This window comes from Coregonus clupeaformis, chromosome 15 (genome assembly GCF_020615455.1).
Source record: "Coregonus clupeaformis isolate EN_2021a chromosome 15, ASM2061545v1, whole genome shotgun sequence".
NCBI classification, from domain to species: Eukaryota; Metazoa; Chordata; class Actinopteri; order Salmoniformes; family Salmonidae; genus Coregonus; species Coregonus clupeaformis.
Window position 1 is genome coordinate 23,505,086 of NC_059206.1, and position 17,723 is coordinate 23,522,808.

The 17,723-nt window shown below is 42.2% G+C and overlaps 1 protein-coding gene across 5 annotated transcripts in view; it reads left to right on the plus strand.

Annotated features, from left to right (window-relative positions):
- The window catches only part of psd3l (pleckstrin and Sec7 domain containing 3, like), a 143,104-nt gene extending 138,317 nt beyond the window's left edge, over nucleotides 1-4,787 (plus strand). For all 5 annotated transcript variants that reach the window (XM_041897438.2, XM_041897439.2, XM_041897440.2 and 2 more), the window contains one exon: nucleotides 1,317-4,787. In XM_041897438.2, coding sequence (XP_041753372.2) covers nucleotides 1,317-1,511 — 195 coding nt within the window. In that variant the 3' untranslated portion in view covers nucleotides 1,512-4,787. The remainder of the gene's footprint in view (nucleotides 1-1,316) is intronic.
- The last annotated feature ends 12,936 nt before the right edge of the window (nucleotides 4,788-17,723 follow it).

Sequence of the window (17,723 nt, forward strand, 5' to 3'; positions counted from 1 at the left end):
ATTGAGAAACTGTTGTTATTGACCAAATACTTATTTTCCACCATAATTTGCAAATAAATTCATAAAAAATCCTACAATGTGATTTTCTGGGGGAAAAAATCTCATTTTGTCTGTCATAGTTGACGTGTACCTATGATGAAAATTACAGGCCTCTCTCATCTTTTTAAGTGGGAGAACTTGCACAATTGGTGGCTGACTAAATACTTTTTTTCCCCACTGTACATTAGATCTAGTTATATGTAGTTTCGTTTTCTAATGTATGTTTTTTGTGTTGGTATTCCATTAGTACAAGCTTGTCATGCAGGTGGGGGTGACGGTCAGTGAAGTTATTGAGTTAGTAATCTGCAGGGTTAATAGAGGATTTAACGCTGGGCCAGGAATATCTCAGAGAACGAAGTCCACCTCACTGCCACATGTCTTATCAATGCTTCTGCTATTTGAGTTTAGTTGGATATTTCTCATTTTTAGCAGAGTTATTCTACCACAGGGAGTTATGGCAGAGAATAATTAAACATTCATGACCAACTCATTAATTCTGTTGTGGATCTCCAATGAGTCCTTCCCTGAATTAATAGAATGATCTTAAATCAGAGCGATATAACACAAACATCATCCCCTGGTCCCTCGCCACTGTAAGGCCCTTAACATTTCAGAGATACTTTGAGAACTGTTTCATACTACAGAAGAAAATGTCTCTAGAGTTGTTGCTATATGAGTGTTAGTCTGTCTCCCTGGAATTGTTATGTGTCATATAGAACCTTAAAGAAATGATGAGAAAACGGTGCAGTCACTCGATTTGCAGATACATCTGTTTCTCTGGTTAAACAAGGAAAGCATCCTGAAATGTGGCGGCTTACAGCACTGGGACACATCCTTGACTGGACACCCTCATTGTTTACAGTACATACCATTTGTTGTAATTAATTGCCTTATCGACCCTTGATTTCACCTCTTAATTCTGTGTGGTAAGTAGGGGTCCAAGCACTGCAAAATGGTTGCCGCGAACCAATGAGCTTGAATAAGGGCGTTACCTTAACATAGATGCTGACATTGTTGGTGCTATAATTAGCACATGATTATTTAACTTGTTTTGTTGTCATGATATTTGGCAGACTTGTAGAGGAGGAGCTCATTCAATGGATACATGATCAGGCCAGAGGTGGCGATATGATTCATTGCTGCGTTTAGCTATATTTCTTTATTAGAATTTCTGGTGTAAACTAAAGTAGTTGCTGTAGTTTGTGTTTCCGTCATTTCTTCATGTTCTCCAGTGTTGTGTTTGTATTCCCACTCTCTGTGTCGTCTCTCCCCTGTAGGAGAACCGCTATGAGATGTACGTCAAACTCCTGAGGGAGGGTGTGAAGGAGCTGCTCGTTGGCAAAGATGGCGACGCGGGCCTCAAGAAGTCCCAGTCCAGCCCCTCTCTCAACCAGGAGGGCCAGCCGGCCGCGGCCAAAGTCAAACGCAACACCTCGGAGAGGAGACCCGAGACGCCGCCCAAGGTGACATAGGAAGCTACCCCCCCTGTAAAAGAGCCATGAATACGCAACAAAAATGTGTGAATATATTTTATGTAATTTATTTATCTGGCCACTGTTGTAACAAAAACAGTTGTGTAAAATGTAAATGATGAATACTCGTCCTTCTTAAATTGACTGGCGTAGTGTTTTTGTTTGGAAACATTGCATTATATGTTTGTGGTCCTTTTATGTTGATGTTGATGTTGTCATTCTTGTATTGAACGTAAGATTTTTTTTTGTTGTGACGCATTTGACTCTTTATTGCTTTATTCGATATCGCTGTGTTGTTCCTTCCTCTCATAAAAACAATGTATTTGCCTTTCAGTCAAGAGAAAGGATTTTTCTTGTCTCCAATTTAGTGGAATTACCAACGCTAGCTCCTGGATATATAAATAGTAGCTAGATATAGAGTAGTCTCGCTCTGAAGTTTTTATTTTAATATGTAGGTTAAGTGAATGTTGGACATTGAACCAGTTAAAAGTTGAGAGTATTTTACACGAATATGGCTTCCATTGAGAATAGGTAGGTGGTTTTGACGTCCAATTTCCTCCCTGCTTTTTCTCATAGACCTTTTAGGGTTCCTTTCTCCTGGGAATGTTTATTTTTCATACAGAAGACGCACCAAGGTGTAAATGCTGGAAAGGGATTAATTGTGGATTTTAAAAAATGTGGTTAGGATCTTGAATCTCTTGCCTCTCATTTACAACAACAAAAAAACAACCCCAGATAACAACGTAGTAATATCCTTAGTTGTTTGGGAGGCTGCACTATCACGTTAGAAAACGCAGTTCAAAAGAGTTCCAATCCCTAATTGTGCATATTAACAACTTGGGATGTATAAACCTATTCCCCAGGTCGCAGCAGCATCCGTACCTTTTCAGACTGCAGTATATCACTGATGGTGGACTTAAGATCAGAGTTTATGCAGCTGAGCCTTTTATTTTTTATCCTTTTAAGGCAAAAAATATACTTCTGCTTTTTGAGTAGTGTAAATGCCAATGCTCTTTGTGTCTTTTTATAATTGTATGTATTTTGGATTCTAAGTTGAAAACTATTGTTGTAAAGATCAAATTTAGTATTTATAGTGCACTTTATAAATGAGTTCTTTTTGGATATTATAGAGAGCTTTATAAAGGTTAGACTGCTATGTTTCTTTGACATCACAGGTTTTTCAGGCAGAACTATTTTAGTTTTCTTGAAGGTACTTGAGCGCGACAGTTCAGTAGGTTTCCGTCAGCTCAACTCGTAACGTCGTCTTAGTTTGTTTTAAGTGGTTTGGTAGTTTTGCTGTTCTAGGTAGATTTGTTGAATGACAAAGTTTCCTTTTAGGAAACTATTTATAGAGCTGTACGTTGCAATTATTGCCTTTTTCCAATGCTGGTGATATTATATTTATAATGTCATTTACACATTTTCATTAGAAATATTACTGACATTTGAACGACATAAGCATTTTTGTTAGACATTGGATTGTATGTCTACACTTCCACAATGGACCTTTGCATACCAACATATGTTTCGTCCTTACCAAAATGTGTGCGTTTTTTTTCCATGTGTTGAAGATTTCGGAAGGAATTTTGCTTTTTAACATGTTATGAAGAAACATTTGTAATGATACAAAGCCAATTGAAAATGTACTTGTTTTTTGGAAGAAATTAGGCTAGTACCGAGTCTTTACAGTTTAAAAAAAATATATTGTTTACTTTAAATGTTTTTATTATTTACACTTTGTTTTATTACCTTTTTTTATTTTCTCTTAAATTCACTACGAGGGCACAAAATAGAATGTCTTAGTAGAGCTCGATGGTAATAGCCAACTAAATATACCTATATCCGTAATGCATGTTTTTGGAAAAAAACGTTCTACAGTAGTTTGTGCTAGCTAGTGTGCAAACCTTTTCCTTGGAAATGTTTTCCTCACTTTAGTAGCGTTATTTTACCCATACGATTATTGTGAAAGTTAGTGAGTGTTTTGACATTGAAGCACTTAATATAGAGAATACATGTGGTACATTCATCAAAGGTTTCAAGTTAATATCACGAGACCTTAACAGCTGATTCTGTTATATAAATGTGAGGATAGTATTTTTATTTATATACAGATGTCCATATGTCCATATGAAGAGGTCTGCCCTTGAATTCACTTTGAATATAATATTAAATGTTTTATTCTTTTAACCTTTTGATATTTTATCTTAAGACGATGGCTGACCACTTGAAGACATCTATAGTCAAAATTCCTCCATAGTGTAAACATAATCCCAGTATTTTCTTATGCGCATACAATAATCCTTTGTTCTGAAATGATAAATCCTACATTTTACAGATATGTTGTTGCTGTTTATCAATTGGTACACTTTTATTACTTTTGCACATTTCAAAGGATTTTAAGTAAATACAGGCTTTTGTTGTTGTAATGATGCGTTAGCATAAACTGTGCTTTTGAGTGGATTGATAAATAATCTACGTCTGTAGATGGAATCTATGAACTCATTTTAAAAACAACCTTGTAATACTATCTTGCCAGTGGAGTGAATTGTGTATTCATGTGGAACGGCTCATCTAAATTGCTGTTTCAGTTGAAATGTCAAATCTCACCTCCTGATTAATTTCTGATTTGATATTAGATGGTCTGGAAAAGGGGTAGCAAAGACTGATCTTTTTCATGAAGCACAGTAAATGCATCAATATGTGACATTTTTTCCAATTTAAGACTAGCAGTGAGTCAGGCGTCTTGTTACCTTTCCCTTAACATTTACAACATTTCTCCATATCACTTCAATGGAGGGCTTATTTTTAGCACTTACCTCTAATAGTTTTCTCAACCATATCTTGCATAGCCTCTGTATACTGGCGTATCACTTGTTAGAATAGACTCAGTCCTGCACCTCTGTCTGTGGACGTGAGAAGACAGACAGAGGACTGTGTGCCCCTATAGATTCCCATGCCTATTGATTGTTCTATACTGTAAAAAAACAATGCACCTAAGTCTCCTACGAGGCTCTATTTGTCTCTACACGTACGTACGCATCAAATATCTCTGAAAGCTGTGATCCTGTACAATCCTTTAACTCTGTAAATGTTGTTAAATATAACTGTTACCCTGTGTTTTTTCAAAGGCCCAGGATTGCATTGTTTGGTTGTTCAAGTGGTCTCTTCTTCGGCCCAGAGCGTGTCTTACGCCCTTAGGTCAGGATTGGTAACACTATGTCGGTGGTAATACAACTGTAGGTGATTTCAATTAATAAAATACTGTACTTATTTGAACATTGCATTTTCTTGTGATTTATTCCCCAGTCTTGCGCTGTGTTGGTAGAAAATAGTTAGGCACTAAAGATCTGGTTCTGAAAGAAAATCATCCCAATGGACAAAAAGGTTAACTCACGTGGCAAAGTTTATAACCTATTTACTAGTGCAATATAATAATTGGGGTGGCAGGTAGCCTGGCGGGTAGGAGCGTTCCCAAGCTGACAAGGTAAAACTCTGTCGTTCTGCCCCCGAACAAGGCAGAACTGTTCCGAATGCGCCGATGATGTGGATTTAGGCAGCCCTCCGCACCTCTCTGATTCAGAGGGGTTGGGTTAAATGCGGAAGACACATTTCAGTTGAATGCAACTTCCCCCTTTTCATTCTTTTTAATAGATCAATAATCAACAAGGCAATGCAGTCAATTAATGGGGTTTACTTTAATACACCATTATTGCATTTATCAACTGACAGGATATTCCGTTTGTATAGTATGGTATTTTAATGCATCTCATAACAAAATCCCAACATTTGATTTGGTCCAATCAGGCAGTCGTGCAGAATTCAGCAGGTAGTACGTGTTAAATGTCCTGATTTCTATTACCCAACATGCACCTCAGTCAATGGGCAACTGAGACACTCAAATGTCTTAATCTCTCTTTCCATTTGGACTCTGGGACAGTTGGAAAATGTTATTACACAAATTCATGTAAACCTCATAAGGAAGAAATATCTGTATCGTTCTCTTAGTTCTTTGCCTTTAGAGTAGTATGCAATAAAATCCTCTGTACCAGAGTAGTTTCAAGATGCTAAGAGTACATGCTAATCTCAGTTTGGTCTGTTCTTTGGTTAAGACTTCTTTCAACTGAATTCCAGCAGGAAATTGTGTTCTCTCTATGAAATCACATTTGAGAGAATTACAATATGATTGGCCAGAAAAGACCGGTAGAATAGTAGAATATTAGACATATGGGTAAACAACAGAGCGAGATTGTAGAATGTTACCATCAGAAAGGTGAATACGGGGGCATTCGAGAAAGTATTGGGATCTAGTGTTCATGTGGGGGAGAGGCATATAAACTGGCATTACATGGGGAGCTTAATGATGAAATAAAAGCATGTGGCAGTTCCAATGAAAGAGAGGGTGGACCTGTAAAGTAGCTTATCAATCAGAAAGTTAGAACTCGGGAGAGGGCAAAGAATGACATCCAGGGATTGATAAGACTCCCTCAGTCTACGCTTTGCCTCTTATTGATAAGACTCCCTCAGTCTACGCTTTGCCTCTTATTGATAAGACTCCCTCAGTCTACGCCCGCCTATTATTGATAAGACTCCCTCAGTCTACGCCTGCCTCTTATTGATAAGACTCCCTCAGTCTACGCCTGCCTCTTATTGATAAGACTCCCTCAGTCTACGCCTGCCTCTAATTGATAAGTCTCCCTCAGTCTACGCCTGCCTCTTATTGATAAGTCTCCCTCAGTCTACGCCTGCCTCTTATTGATAAGACTCCCTCAGTCTACGCCCGCCTCTTATTGATAAGACTCCCTCAGTCTACGCCTGCCTCTAATTGATAAGTCTCCCTCAGTCTACGCCTGCCTCTTATTGAAAAGTCTCCCTCAGTCTACGCCTGCCTCTTATTGATAAGACTCCCTCAGTCTACGCCCGCCTCTTATTGATAAGACTCCCTCAGTCTACGCCTGCCTCTTATTGATAAGTCTCCCTCAGTCTACGCCTGCCTCTTATTGATAAGTCTCGCTCAGTCTACGCCTGCCTCTTATTGATAAGACTCCCTCAGTCTACGCCTGCCTCTTATTGATAAGTCTCCCTCAGTCTACGCCTGCCTCTTATTGATAAGACTCCCACAGTCTACGCCCGCCTCTTATTGATAAGACTCCCTCAGTCTACGCCTGCCTCTTATTGATAAGTCTCCCTCAGTCTACGCCTGCCTCTTATTGATAAGACTCCCTCAGTCTACGCCTGCCTCTTATTGATAAGACTCCCACAGTCTACGCCCGCCTCTTATTGATAAGACTCCCACAGTCTACGCCTGCCTCTTATTGATAAGACTCCCTCAGTCTACGCCTGCCTCTTATTGATAAGACTCCCTAAGTCTACGCCCGCCTCTTAAAATAAATGGAGCTACACAACACTACTTTCTATTTCCCTCCATCTATCTAGACACATTACTTTGTGGTGTACAGTGTATTCGGAAAGTATTCAGACCCCTTGACTTTTTCCACATTTTGTTACGTTACAGCCTTATTCTAAAATGGATTCAATTAATTTTTTTTCCTCATCAATCTACACACAATACCCCATAATGACAAAGTGAAAACAGGTTTTTTGAAATGTTTGCAAATGTAATACAAATAAAAAACAGATACCTTATTTACATAAGTATTCAGACCCTTTGCTTTGAGTCTCGAAATGTAGCTCAGGTGCATCCTGTTACCATTGATCATCTTTGAGATGTTTCTACAACTTGATTCCACCTGTGGTAAATACAACTGATTGGACATGATTTGGAAAGGCACACACCTGTCTATATAAGGTCCCACAGTTGACAGTGAATGTCAGAGTAAAAACCAAGCCATGAGGTCGAAGGAATTGTCTGTAGAGCTCCGAGACAGGATTGTGTCGAGGCACAGATATGGGGAAGGGTACCAAAACATTCCTGGAGCTTTGAAGGTCCCCAAGAACGCAGTGGCCTCCATCATTCTTAATTGGAAGAAGTTTGGGCCTTGGTGACCAAGAAGAGAGGTGACCAAGAACCCCATGGTCACTCTGATAGAGCACTGGAGTCCCTCTGTGGAGATGGGAGAATCTTCCAGAAGGACAACCATCTCTGCAGCACTCCACCAATCAGGTATTTATGGTTGAGTGGCCAGACGGAAGCCAATCCTCAGTAAAAGGCACATGACCGCCTGCTTGGAGTTTGCCAAAAAGCACCTAAAGGACTCTGACCATGAGAAACAATATTCTCTGGTCTGATGAAACCAAGATTGAACTCTTTGGCCTGAATGCCAAGCATCATGTGGTCCTCTGTAGCTCAATTGGGAGAGCATGGCGCTTGTAACGCCAGGGTAGTGGGTTCGATCCCCGGGACCACCCATACGTAATAATGTATGCACACATGACTGTAAGTCGCTTTGGATAAAGGTGTCTGCTAAATGGCTTATTATTATTATTATTATTCGAGGAAACCTGGCACCATCTCTACGGTGAAGCATGGTGGTGGCAGCATCATGCTGTGGTGATGTTTTTCAGTGGCAGGGACTGGAAGACTAGTTAGGATCGAGGGAAAGATGAACAGAGCACAGTACAGAGAACCCGATCGAACATCTCTGGAGAGACCTGTAAATAGCTGTGCAGTGACGCTCCCCATCCAACCTGACAGAGCTTGAGAGGATCTGCAGAGAAGAATGGGAGAAACTCTCAAAATACAGGTGTGCCAAGCTTGTAGCGTCATACCCAAGAAGACTCTAGGTTGTAATCGCTGCCAACGGTGCTTCAACAAAGCACTGAGTAAAGGGTCTGAATACTTATGCAAATGTAATATTTCAGTTTTTTTCCTTTTTATACATTTGCAAAAATGTCTAAAAACCTGTTTTTGCTTTGTCATTATGGGGTATTGTGTGTAGATTGAAGAGGAGAAAAAACAATTTAATCCATTTTAGAATAAGGCTGTAACTTAACAAAATGTGGAAAAAGTCAAGGGGTCTGAACACTTTCTGAATGCACTGTATCTATCCAGACACATTACTTTGTGGTCTATCTATCTAGACACTAGATAGATCAGTTGCTTCACGAGATATTGGTATTCAGCAGTCATAAAAGTTTGCCTTATTTACTTTGAAGAACTACTAAAATAGTGATTTAGTCAGACAGCATAGGCAGCAGCTCTATAGAAATGAGATGATGACTTGGAATGAAATAATAAAGTCATCAAATAAAATAAATGTAATATACACAACTGAAATATTTTATTAAAGTAAAGTAATATGAATAACTGATAAGCAGTAATGGTCAGTCACTACCACAGTGTTTCCCAAACTCGGTCTTGGGCCCCCCCCCCCTCCCCCTGGGTGCACATTTAGTTTTTTGCCCAAGCATTAGACAACTGATTCAAAAATCAAAGCTTGATGATTACATTTTACATTTACGTCATTTAGCAGACGCTCTTATCCAGAGCGACTTACAAATTGGTGCATTCACCCTATAGCCAATGAGTACTTGATTATTTGAATCAGCAGGGCAAAAATCAACATGCAAAAATCAACATGCACCCCTTGGGGTTCCGAGGACCGAGTTTTGGTAACGCTGCACTACCATCTTGGGACTTTTATTAATTGTTTTATTCTGTGTTGTTACAGCATTCAACCCACATAATGCATAGTGCATTTAATGTTTTAAAAAATTATCGAAACCAAAATTGAAAATCGTGATTATTTTTTAATAATCTAACCGAAACCAAACCAACCTCAAAAAGCACTAATCGCTCAGCACTAATAGCAAGTTCAATTTTTTAAATAATGTTGTTTATTGGCTATCGCTGCCACAGAAATGAGTGGAAACACTTCAATTGAAATACACATGATACGTATCAGAATATCATTACAGGCAATGTCCATCTCTTAGTGCATTTCTCAGTGCAGATGACATACCAAGATTAAATGGAAAGGACAAAGGAGTGGAGGCTAATTCGTAGTTTGGTGGTATCCATGGTGCCTAATCAATGTGAACACTGGAATCAGCATAGAAGCGACCAAGACGTACTGGATGTGGTGAAGAAGGAGAATGGAACGAGGAGGTGAAGGGTCTGGCTGACGTCATTCTCAACTTCAGCTCCTCTGCATGAGTATATGTTTAAGCCTACTGCTTTGATGTGCGTATGCCTAGATACACCATATGCCTCTCAACTGTGATTCTCCATCGAGAACACATTTACATTACATTTTACATTTACGTCATTTAGCAGACGCTCTTATCCAGAGCGACTTACAAATTGGTGCATTCACCTTATAGCCAGTGGGATAACCACTTTACAATGTTTTCTTTTTTTCTTTTTTTGGGGGGGGTGGGGTGGGGTAAGAGGGGTAGGAAGGATTACTTTATCCTATCCCAGGTATTCCTTAAAGAGGTGGGGTTTCAAATGTCTCCGGAAGGTGGTGAGTGACTCCGCTGTCCTGGCGTCGTGAGGGAGCTTGTTCCACCATTGGGGTGCCAGAGCAGCGAACAGTTTTGACTGGGCTGAGCGGGAACTGTGCTTCCGCAGAGGTAGGGGAGCCAGCAGGCCAGAGGTGGATGAACGCAATGCCCTCGTTTTGGGTGCAGGGACTGATCAGAGCCTGAAGGTACGGAGGTGCCGTTCCCCTCACAGCTCCGTAGGCAAGCACCATGGTCTTGTAGCAGATGCGAGGTTCAACTGGAAGCCAGTGGAGTGTGCGGAGGAGCGGGGTGACGTGAGAGAACTTGGGAAGGTTGAACACCAGACGGGCTGCGGCATTCTGGATGAGTTGTAGAGGTTTAATGGCACAGGCAGGGAGCCCAGCCAACAGCGAGTTGCAGTAATCCAGACGGGAGATGACAAGTGCCTGGATTAGGACCTGTGCCGCTTCCTGTGTAAGGCAGGGTCGTACTCTCCGAATGTTGTAGAGCATGAACCTACAGGATCGGGTCACCGCCTTGATGTTAGCGGAGAACGACAGGGTGTTGTCCAGGGTCACGCCAAGGCTCTTCGCACTCTGGGAGGAGGACACAACGGAGTTGTCAACCGTGATGGCGAGATCATGGAACGGGAGGAAGAGCAGCTCCGTCTTGCCAAGGTTCAGCTTGAGGTGGTGATCCGTCATCCACACTGATATGTCTGCCAGACATGTAGAGATGCAATTCGCCACCTGGTTATCAGAAGGGGGAAAGGAGAAGATTAGTTGTGTGTCGTCTGTGTAGCAATGATAGGAGAGGCCATGTGAGGATATGACAGAGTCAAGTGACTTGGTGTATAGCGAGAATAGGAGAGGGCCTAGAACTGAGCCCTGGGGGACACCAGTGGTGAGAGCACGTGGTGCGGAGACAGTTTCTCGCCACGCCACTTGGTAGGAGCGACCGGTCAGGTAGGACGCAATCCAAGAGTGAGCCGCGCCGGAGATGCCCAGCTCGGAGAGGGTGGAGAGGAGGATCTGATGGTTCACAGTATCAAAGGCAGCAGACAGGTCTAGAAGGACAAGAGCAGAGGAGAGAGAGTTAGCTTTAGCAGTGCAGAGAGCCTCCATGACACAGAGAAGAGCTGTCTCAGTTGAATGACCAGTCTTGAAACCTGACTGGTTTGGATCAAGAAGGTCATTCTGAGAGAGATAGCAAGAGAGTTGGCTAAAGACGGCACGCTCAATAGTTTTGGAGAGAAAAGAAAGAAGGGATACTGGTCTGTAGTTGTTGACATCAGAGGGATCGAGTGTTGGTTTTTTGAGAAGGGGTGCAACTCTCGCTCTCTTGAAGACGGAAGGGACATAGCCAGCGGTCAAGGATGAGTTGATCAGCGAGGTGAGGTAAGGGAGAAGGTCACCGGAGATGGTCTGGAGAAGAGAGGAGGGGATAGGGTCAAGCGGGCAGGTTGTTGGGCGGCCGGCCGTCACAAGTCGCAAGATTTTATCTGGAGAGAGAGGGGAGAAAGAAGTCAAAGCATAGGGTAGGGCAGTGTGAGCAGAACCAGCAGTGACATTTGACTTAACAAACGAGGATCGGATGTCGTCAACCTTCTTTTCAAAATGGTTGACGAAGTCATCCACAGAGAGGGAAGAGGGGGGAGGTGGAGGAGGATTCAGCAGGGTGGAGAAGGTGGCAAGAGCTTCCTAGGGTTAGAGGCAGATGCTTAGAATTTAGAGTGGTAGAAAGTGGCCTTAGCAGCAGAAACAGATGAAGAAAATGTAGAGAGGAGGGAGTGAAAAGATGCCAGGTCCACAGGGAGTCTAGTTTTCCTCCATTTTCGCTCGGCTGCCCGGAGCCCTGTTCTGTGAGCTCGCAATGAGTCATCAAGCCACGGAGCTGGAGGGGAGGACCGAGCCGGCCGGGAGGATAGGGGACATAGAGAGTCAAAGGATGCAGAAAGGGAGGAGAGGAGTGTTGAGGAGGCAGAATCAGGAGATTGGAGGGAGAAGGATTGAGCAGAGGGAAGAGATGATAGGATGGAAGAGGAGAGAGTAGCGGGAGAGAGAGAGCGAAGGTTGCGACGGCGCATTACCATCTGAGTAGGGGCAGAGTGAGTAGTGTTGGAGGAGAGCGAGAGAGAAAAGGATACAAAGTAGTGGTCGGAGACATGGAGGAGAGTTGCAGTGAGATTAGTAGAAGAACAGCATCTAGTAAAGATGAGGTCAAGCATATTGCCTGCCTTGTGAGTAGGGGGGGATGGTGAGAGGGTGAGGTCAAAAGAGGAGAGGAGTGGAGTGGAAAGAAGGAGGCAGAGAGAAATGAGTCAAAGGTAGACGTAGGGAGGTTGAAGTCCCCCAGAACTGTGAGGGGTGAGCCATCCTCAGGAAAGGAACTTATCAAGGCGTCAAGCTCATTGATGAACTCTCCAAGGAAACCTGGAGGGCGATAAATGACAAGGATATTAAGCTTAAATGGGCTAGTGACTGTGACAGCATGGAATTCAAATGAGGAGATAGACAGATGGTTCAGGGGAAAAATAGAGAATGTCCACTTGGGAGAGATGAGGATTCCTGTGCCACCACTCCGCTGACCAGATGCTCTCGGGGTATGCGAGAACACATGGTCAGACGAGGAGAGAGCAGTAGGAGTAGCAGTGTTTTCAGTGGTAATCCATGTTTCCGTCAGCGCCAAGAAGTCGAGGGACTGGAGGGTAGCATAGGCTGAGATGAACTCTGCCTTGTTGGCAGCAGAACGGCAGTTCCAGAGGCTGCCTGAGACCTGGAACTCCACGTGGGTGGTGCGTGCAGGGACCACCAGTTTAGAGAGGCAGCAGCCACGCGGTGTGAGGCGTTTGTATAGCCTGCGCGGAGAGGAGAGAACAGGGATAGACAGAGGCATAGTTGACAGGCTGCAGAAAATGGCTACAATAATGCAAAGGAGATCGGAATGAAATGAACTAAACATCTGGGAAAGGAGAGAGCGGGGCCTCCCTCACCACAACACCCAAATATAACTCTCCCAATGGAAGCCTTCATTACCATTTTAACAAGTACAGTGGGGAAAAAAAGTATTTAGTCAGCCACCAATTGTGCAAGTTCTCCCACTTAAAAAGATGAGAGAGGCCTGTAATTTTCATCATAGGTACACCTCAACTATGACAGACAAAATGAGGGAAAAAAATCCAGAAAATCACATTGTAGGATTTTTAATGAATTTATTTGCAAATTATGGTGGAAAATAAGTATTTGGTCAATAACAAAAGTTTCCCCATGCTTCACAGTAGGTATGGTGTTCTTTGGATGCAACTCAGCATTCTTTGTCCTCCAAACACGACGAGTTGAGTTTTTACCAAAAAGTTCTATTTTGGTTTCATCTGACCATATGACATTCTCCCAATCCTCTTCTGGATCATCCAAATGCACTCTAGCAAACTTCAGACGGGCCTGGACATGTACTGGCTTAAGCAGGGGGACACGTCTGGCACTGCAGGATTTGAGTCCCTGGCGGCGTAGTGTGTTACTGATGGTAGGCTTTGTTACTTTGGTCCCAGCTCTCTGCAGGTCATTCACTAGGTCCCCCCGTGTGGTTCTGGGATTTTTGCTCACCGTTCTTGTGATCATTTTGACCCCACGGGGTGAGATCTTGCGTGGAGCCCCAGATCGAGGGAGATTATCAGTGGTCTTGTATGTCTTCCATTTCCTAATAATTGCTCCCACAGTTGATTTCTTCAAACCAAGCTGCTTACCTATTGCAGATTCAGTCTTCCCAGCCTGGTGCAGGTCTACAATTTTAATAGAAAGTTACTCAAGTAAACTACTACTTGAGTAAAAGTCTAAAAGTATTTGGTTCTAAATATACTATATAGTATCAAAAGTAAATGTAATTGCTAAAATATACTTAAATATCAAAAGTTAAATTATAAATCACTTCAAATTCCTTATATTAAGCAAACCAGACGGTACCATTGTATTGTTTTTAAAATGTACGGATAGCCAGGGGCACACTCTAACACTCAGACATCATTTACAAATTATGCATTTGTGTTTAGTGAGTCCGCCAGATCAGAGGCACTAGGGATGACCACGTGTTCTCTTGATAAGTGCGGGAATTTGACCATTTTCCTGTCCTGCTAGCCATTCAAAATGTAACGAGTACTTTTGGGTGTCAGGGAAAATGTATGGAGTAAAACATACATTATTTTCTTTAGGAATGTAGTGAAGTAAAAGTTGTAAAAAAATAAAATAGTAAAGTAAAGTATACCCCAAAACACTACTTAAGTAGTATTTTAAAGTATTTTCACTTAAGTACTTTACACCACTGCTTTTACTGTTCATCAATGTATGACAGCTCAGGTTTAGTTTTCAGCTTTCAACTGCACCTACCAAACAGCTTCAAAGGTAATCATACAATACCCCACTTATACCTCTGAGGCACTATAAGATCACCTATAAGCTGTGGTCCTGTGTAGCTCAGTTGGTAGAGCGTGGCGCTTGCAATGCCAGGGCCTGTGGGTTTAATTTCTGCCACCCATGCACGAATGACGAAGTTGCTTTGGATAAAAGTGTCTGCTAAAAGGCATATTATATTATATTATAATCATATTTATGCCCACTGCTTTGATGTACTGTATGTACTAACCATATACTATGTACTAACCATATACTATGTACTAACCATATACTATGTACTAACCATATACTATGTACTAACTATATATCTAGTTTTCTTGCTCTCACCTGTGATGTGATTCTCCATCAAAACACGAACATTACGATTTCAACTAGTATACATACAGTGGGGAGAACAAGTATTTGATACACTGCTGATTTTGCAGGTTTTCCTACTTACAAAGCATGTAGAGGTCTGTAATTTTTATCAACAGTGAGAGACGGAATCTAAAATAAAAATCCAGAAAATCACATTGTATGATTTTTAAGTAATTAATTTGCATTTTATTGCATGACATAAGTATTTGATACATCAGAAAAGCAGAACTTTTGTTTGCAATTACAGAGATCATACGTTTCCTGTAGGTCTTGACCAGGTTTGCACACACTGCAGCAGGGATTTTGGCCCACTCCTCCATACAGACCTTCTCCAGATCCTTCAGGTTTCGGGGCTGTCGCTGGGCAATACGGACTTTCAGCTCCCTCCAAAGATTTTCTATTGGGTTCAGGTCTGGAGACTGGCTAGGCCACTCCAGGACCTTGAGATGCTTCTTACGGAGCCACTCCTTAGTTGCCCTGGCTGTGTGTTTCGGGTCGTTGTCATGCTGGAAGACCCAGCCACGACCCATCTTCAATGCTCTTACTGAGGGAAGGAGGTTGTTGGCCAAGATCTTGCGATACATGGCCCCATCCATCCTCCCCTCAATACGGTGCAGTCGTCCTGTCCCCTTTGCAGAAAAGCATCCCCAAAGAATGATGTTTCCACCTCCATGCTTCACGGTTGGGATGGTGTTCTTGGGGTTGTACTCATTCTTCTTCTTCCTCCAAACACAGCGAGTGGAGTTTAGACCAAAAAGCTATATTTTTGTCTCATCAGACCACATGACCTTCTCCCATTTCTCCTCTGGATCATCCAGATGGTCATTGGCAAACTTCAGACGAGCCTGGACATGCGCTGGCTTGAGCAGGGGGACCTTGCGTGCACTGCAGGATTTTAATCCATGACGGCGTAGTGTGTTACTAATGGTTTTCTTTAAGACTGTGGTCCCAGCTCTCTTCAGGTCATTGACCAGGTCCTGCCGTGTAATTCTGGGCTGATCCCTCACCTTCCTCATGATCATTGATGCCCCACGAGGTGAGATCTTGCATGGAGCCCCAGACCGAGGGTGATTGACCATCATCTTGAACTTCTTCCATTTTCTAATAATTGTGCCAACAGTTGTTGCCTTCTCACCAGGCTGCTTGCCTATTGTCCTGTAGCCCATCCCAGCCTTATGCAGGTCTACAATTTTATCCCTGATGTCCTTACACAGCTCTCTGGTCTTGGCCATTGTGGAGAGGTTGGAGTCTGTTTGATTGAGTGTGTGGACAGGTGTCTTTTATACAGGTAACGAGTTCAAACAGGAGCAGTTAATACAGGTAATGATTGGAGAACAGGAGGGCTTCTTAAAGAAAAACTAACAGGTCTGCGAGAGACGGAATTCTTACTGGTTGGTAGGTGATCAAATACTTACCGGTATGTCATGCAATAAAATGCAAATTAATTACTTAAAAATTATACAATGTGATTTTCTGGATTTTTATTTTAGATTCCGTCTCTCACTGTTGATAAAAATTACAGACCTCTACATGCTTTGTAAGTAGGAAAACCTGCAAAATCGGCAGTGTATCAAATACTTGTTCTCCCCACTGTATATAAAACTTGTGAAGCTGTGACGAAAGACCTTGGAGCCCCTATCTCCGGATAGGTTGATGAAAGGTGGACAAGCGGTGTTGGTGAAAACCCTGGCAGTAGGAAGTGCAGTCGTACATTATGAACTGAAATAGTCAGGCCGCGATGTTTGGTAGGCTTACTTTTTCAAGTCAGGAAAGTGAATGCAACTGAAAATCATCAGTGCCAAGAGAATCCATACATTTGAAACAGTGTGGTGTAAATTGGGTTTGGAGAAAGGTTGAAAAAACGGCATACAGTATATCTAACTGACGTCAAGTTAATGAAAAAGTACATTCTGACTGATGCCAAATAGTTAACCACCTCATAAAAGGTCATTTCCACCGTGCAATGTGTTGGTGCTAATCACAATCATTTGTCTGTTACATGTAGAGAAGCAACAATTATTATGGTAACTGATTTGAAATGCAGTGGAGCGTAAGCTACAGTAAATGAATCTTGTAGACGCCTTTGTACAAGAACATTTTAAATCATGTTATATTTACAATACATGACACAAATGTGTACTGTAATAGCAACTGAGTTTGGGTCTAAACTTGGCTATGTATTATTTTAAGGAATAGGGTTTACCTAACCATAACAATTACCACCAACTACTATCTACTAAAACAGCATCTTTGGAATAAGCATACAGATGTTCTCTTTTTATTCCAGTACCGACACTTCTACCTTTAAAATGCCAAGCCAATATTAAATAATATATTTTCTTGGACAGAAAGGTGACACTGAAGACATTTTGTCCTCTTCTCTCTTCCCCCCGCTGTTCTGTCACAGCTTTGGTGGCACACAACCAGGCAATAGAGAGGAGAGATTTGAAATGAGAAGAGTGGACACCCATGACTGGTCCCAGTCACCAGGGTCCCACTGTTTTCCCTGGCTTTGATGGATTGTCTGTATTGTCGTGATTCCACCTGACAGGACATTCTCAGGGAGACAGCCTTGTTGGCCCTTTGATCTACACTGTTCTGAGGAGAGGAGTGGCCTGTCTGCTTCCAGCTTCAGGTAAGGTCAAGACGAGGATCACTTGTCTGTGAGAAGTTTATTTCGCTACCATTAGCCCCAACCACTAATCAAATGAGCTCAAAGATATGTCAAACAGCCGTACAATATTATAGACCAGGCTTGTGTTCGGTAGGCTCAAACCAGAAGAAAACACTACGCTGGTATTATCTGAACTTGTCCAAAGAGAAACACTTGTTTTCGTTTTACATAGCAACATCTGTTTTTTGCTGGTTTTAACTATTGCCTTTTTAATCAGTGACTGTTTGCACTCTTTTTGCAATCAGTGGCATTATGGATCACTAAAGTGTAAGTCAGGAACCAAAAACCAACACGTCTGCAGCCTTGAAGATGTGCATCCCTGCAGTAGATCTTGAATCTGGGGGTCTAGGATCTACTCTCCACCATCATTCG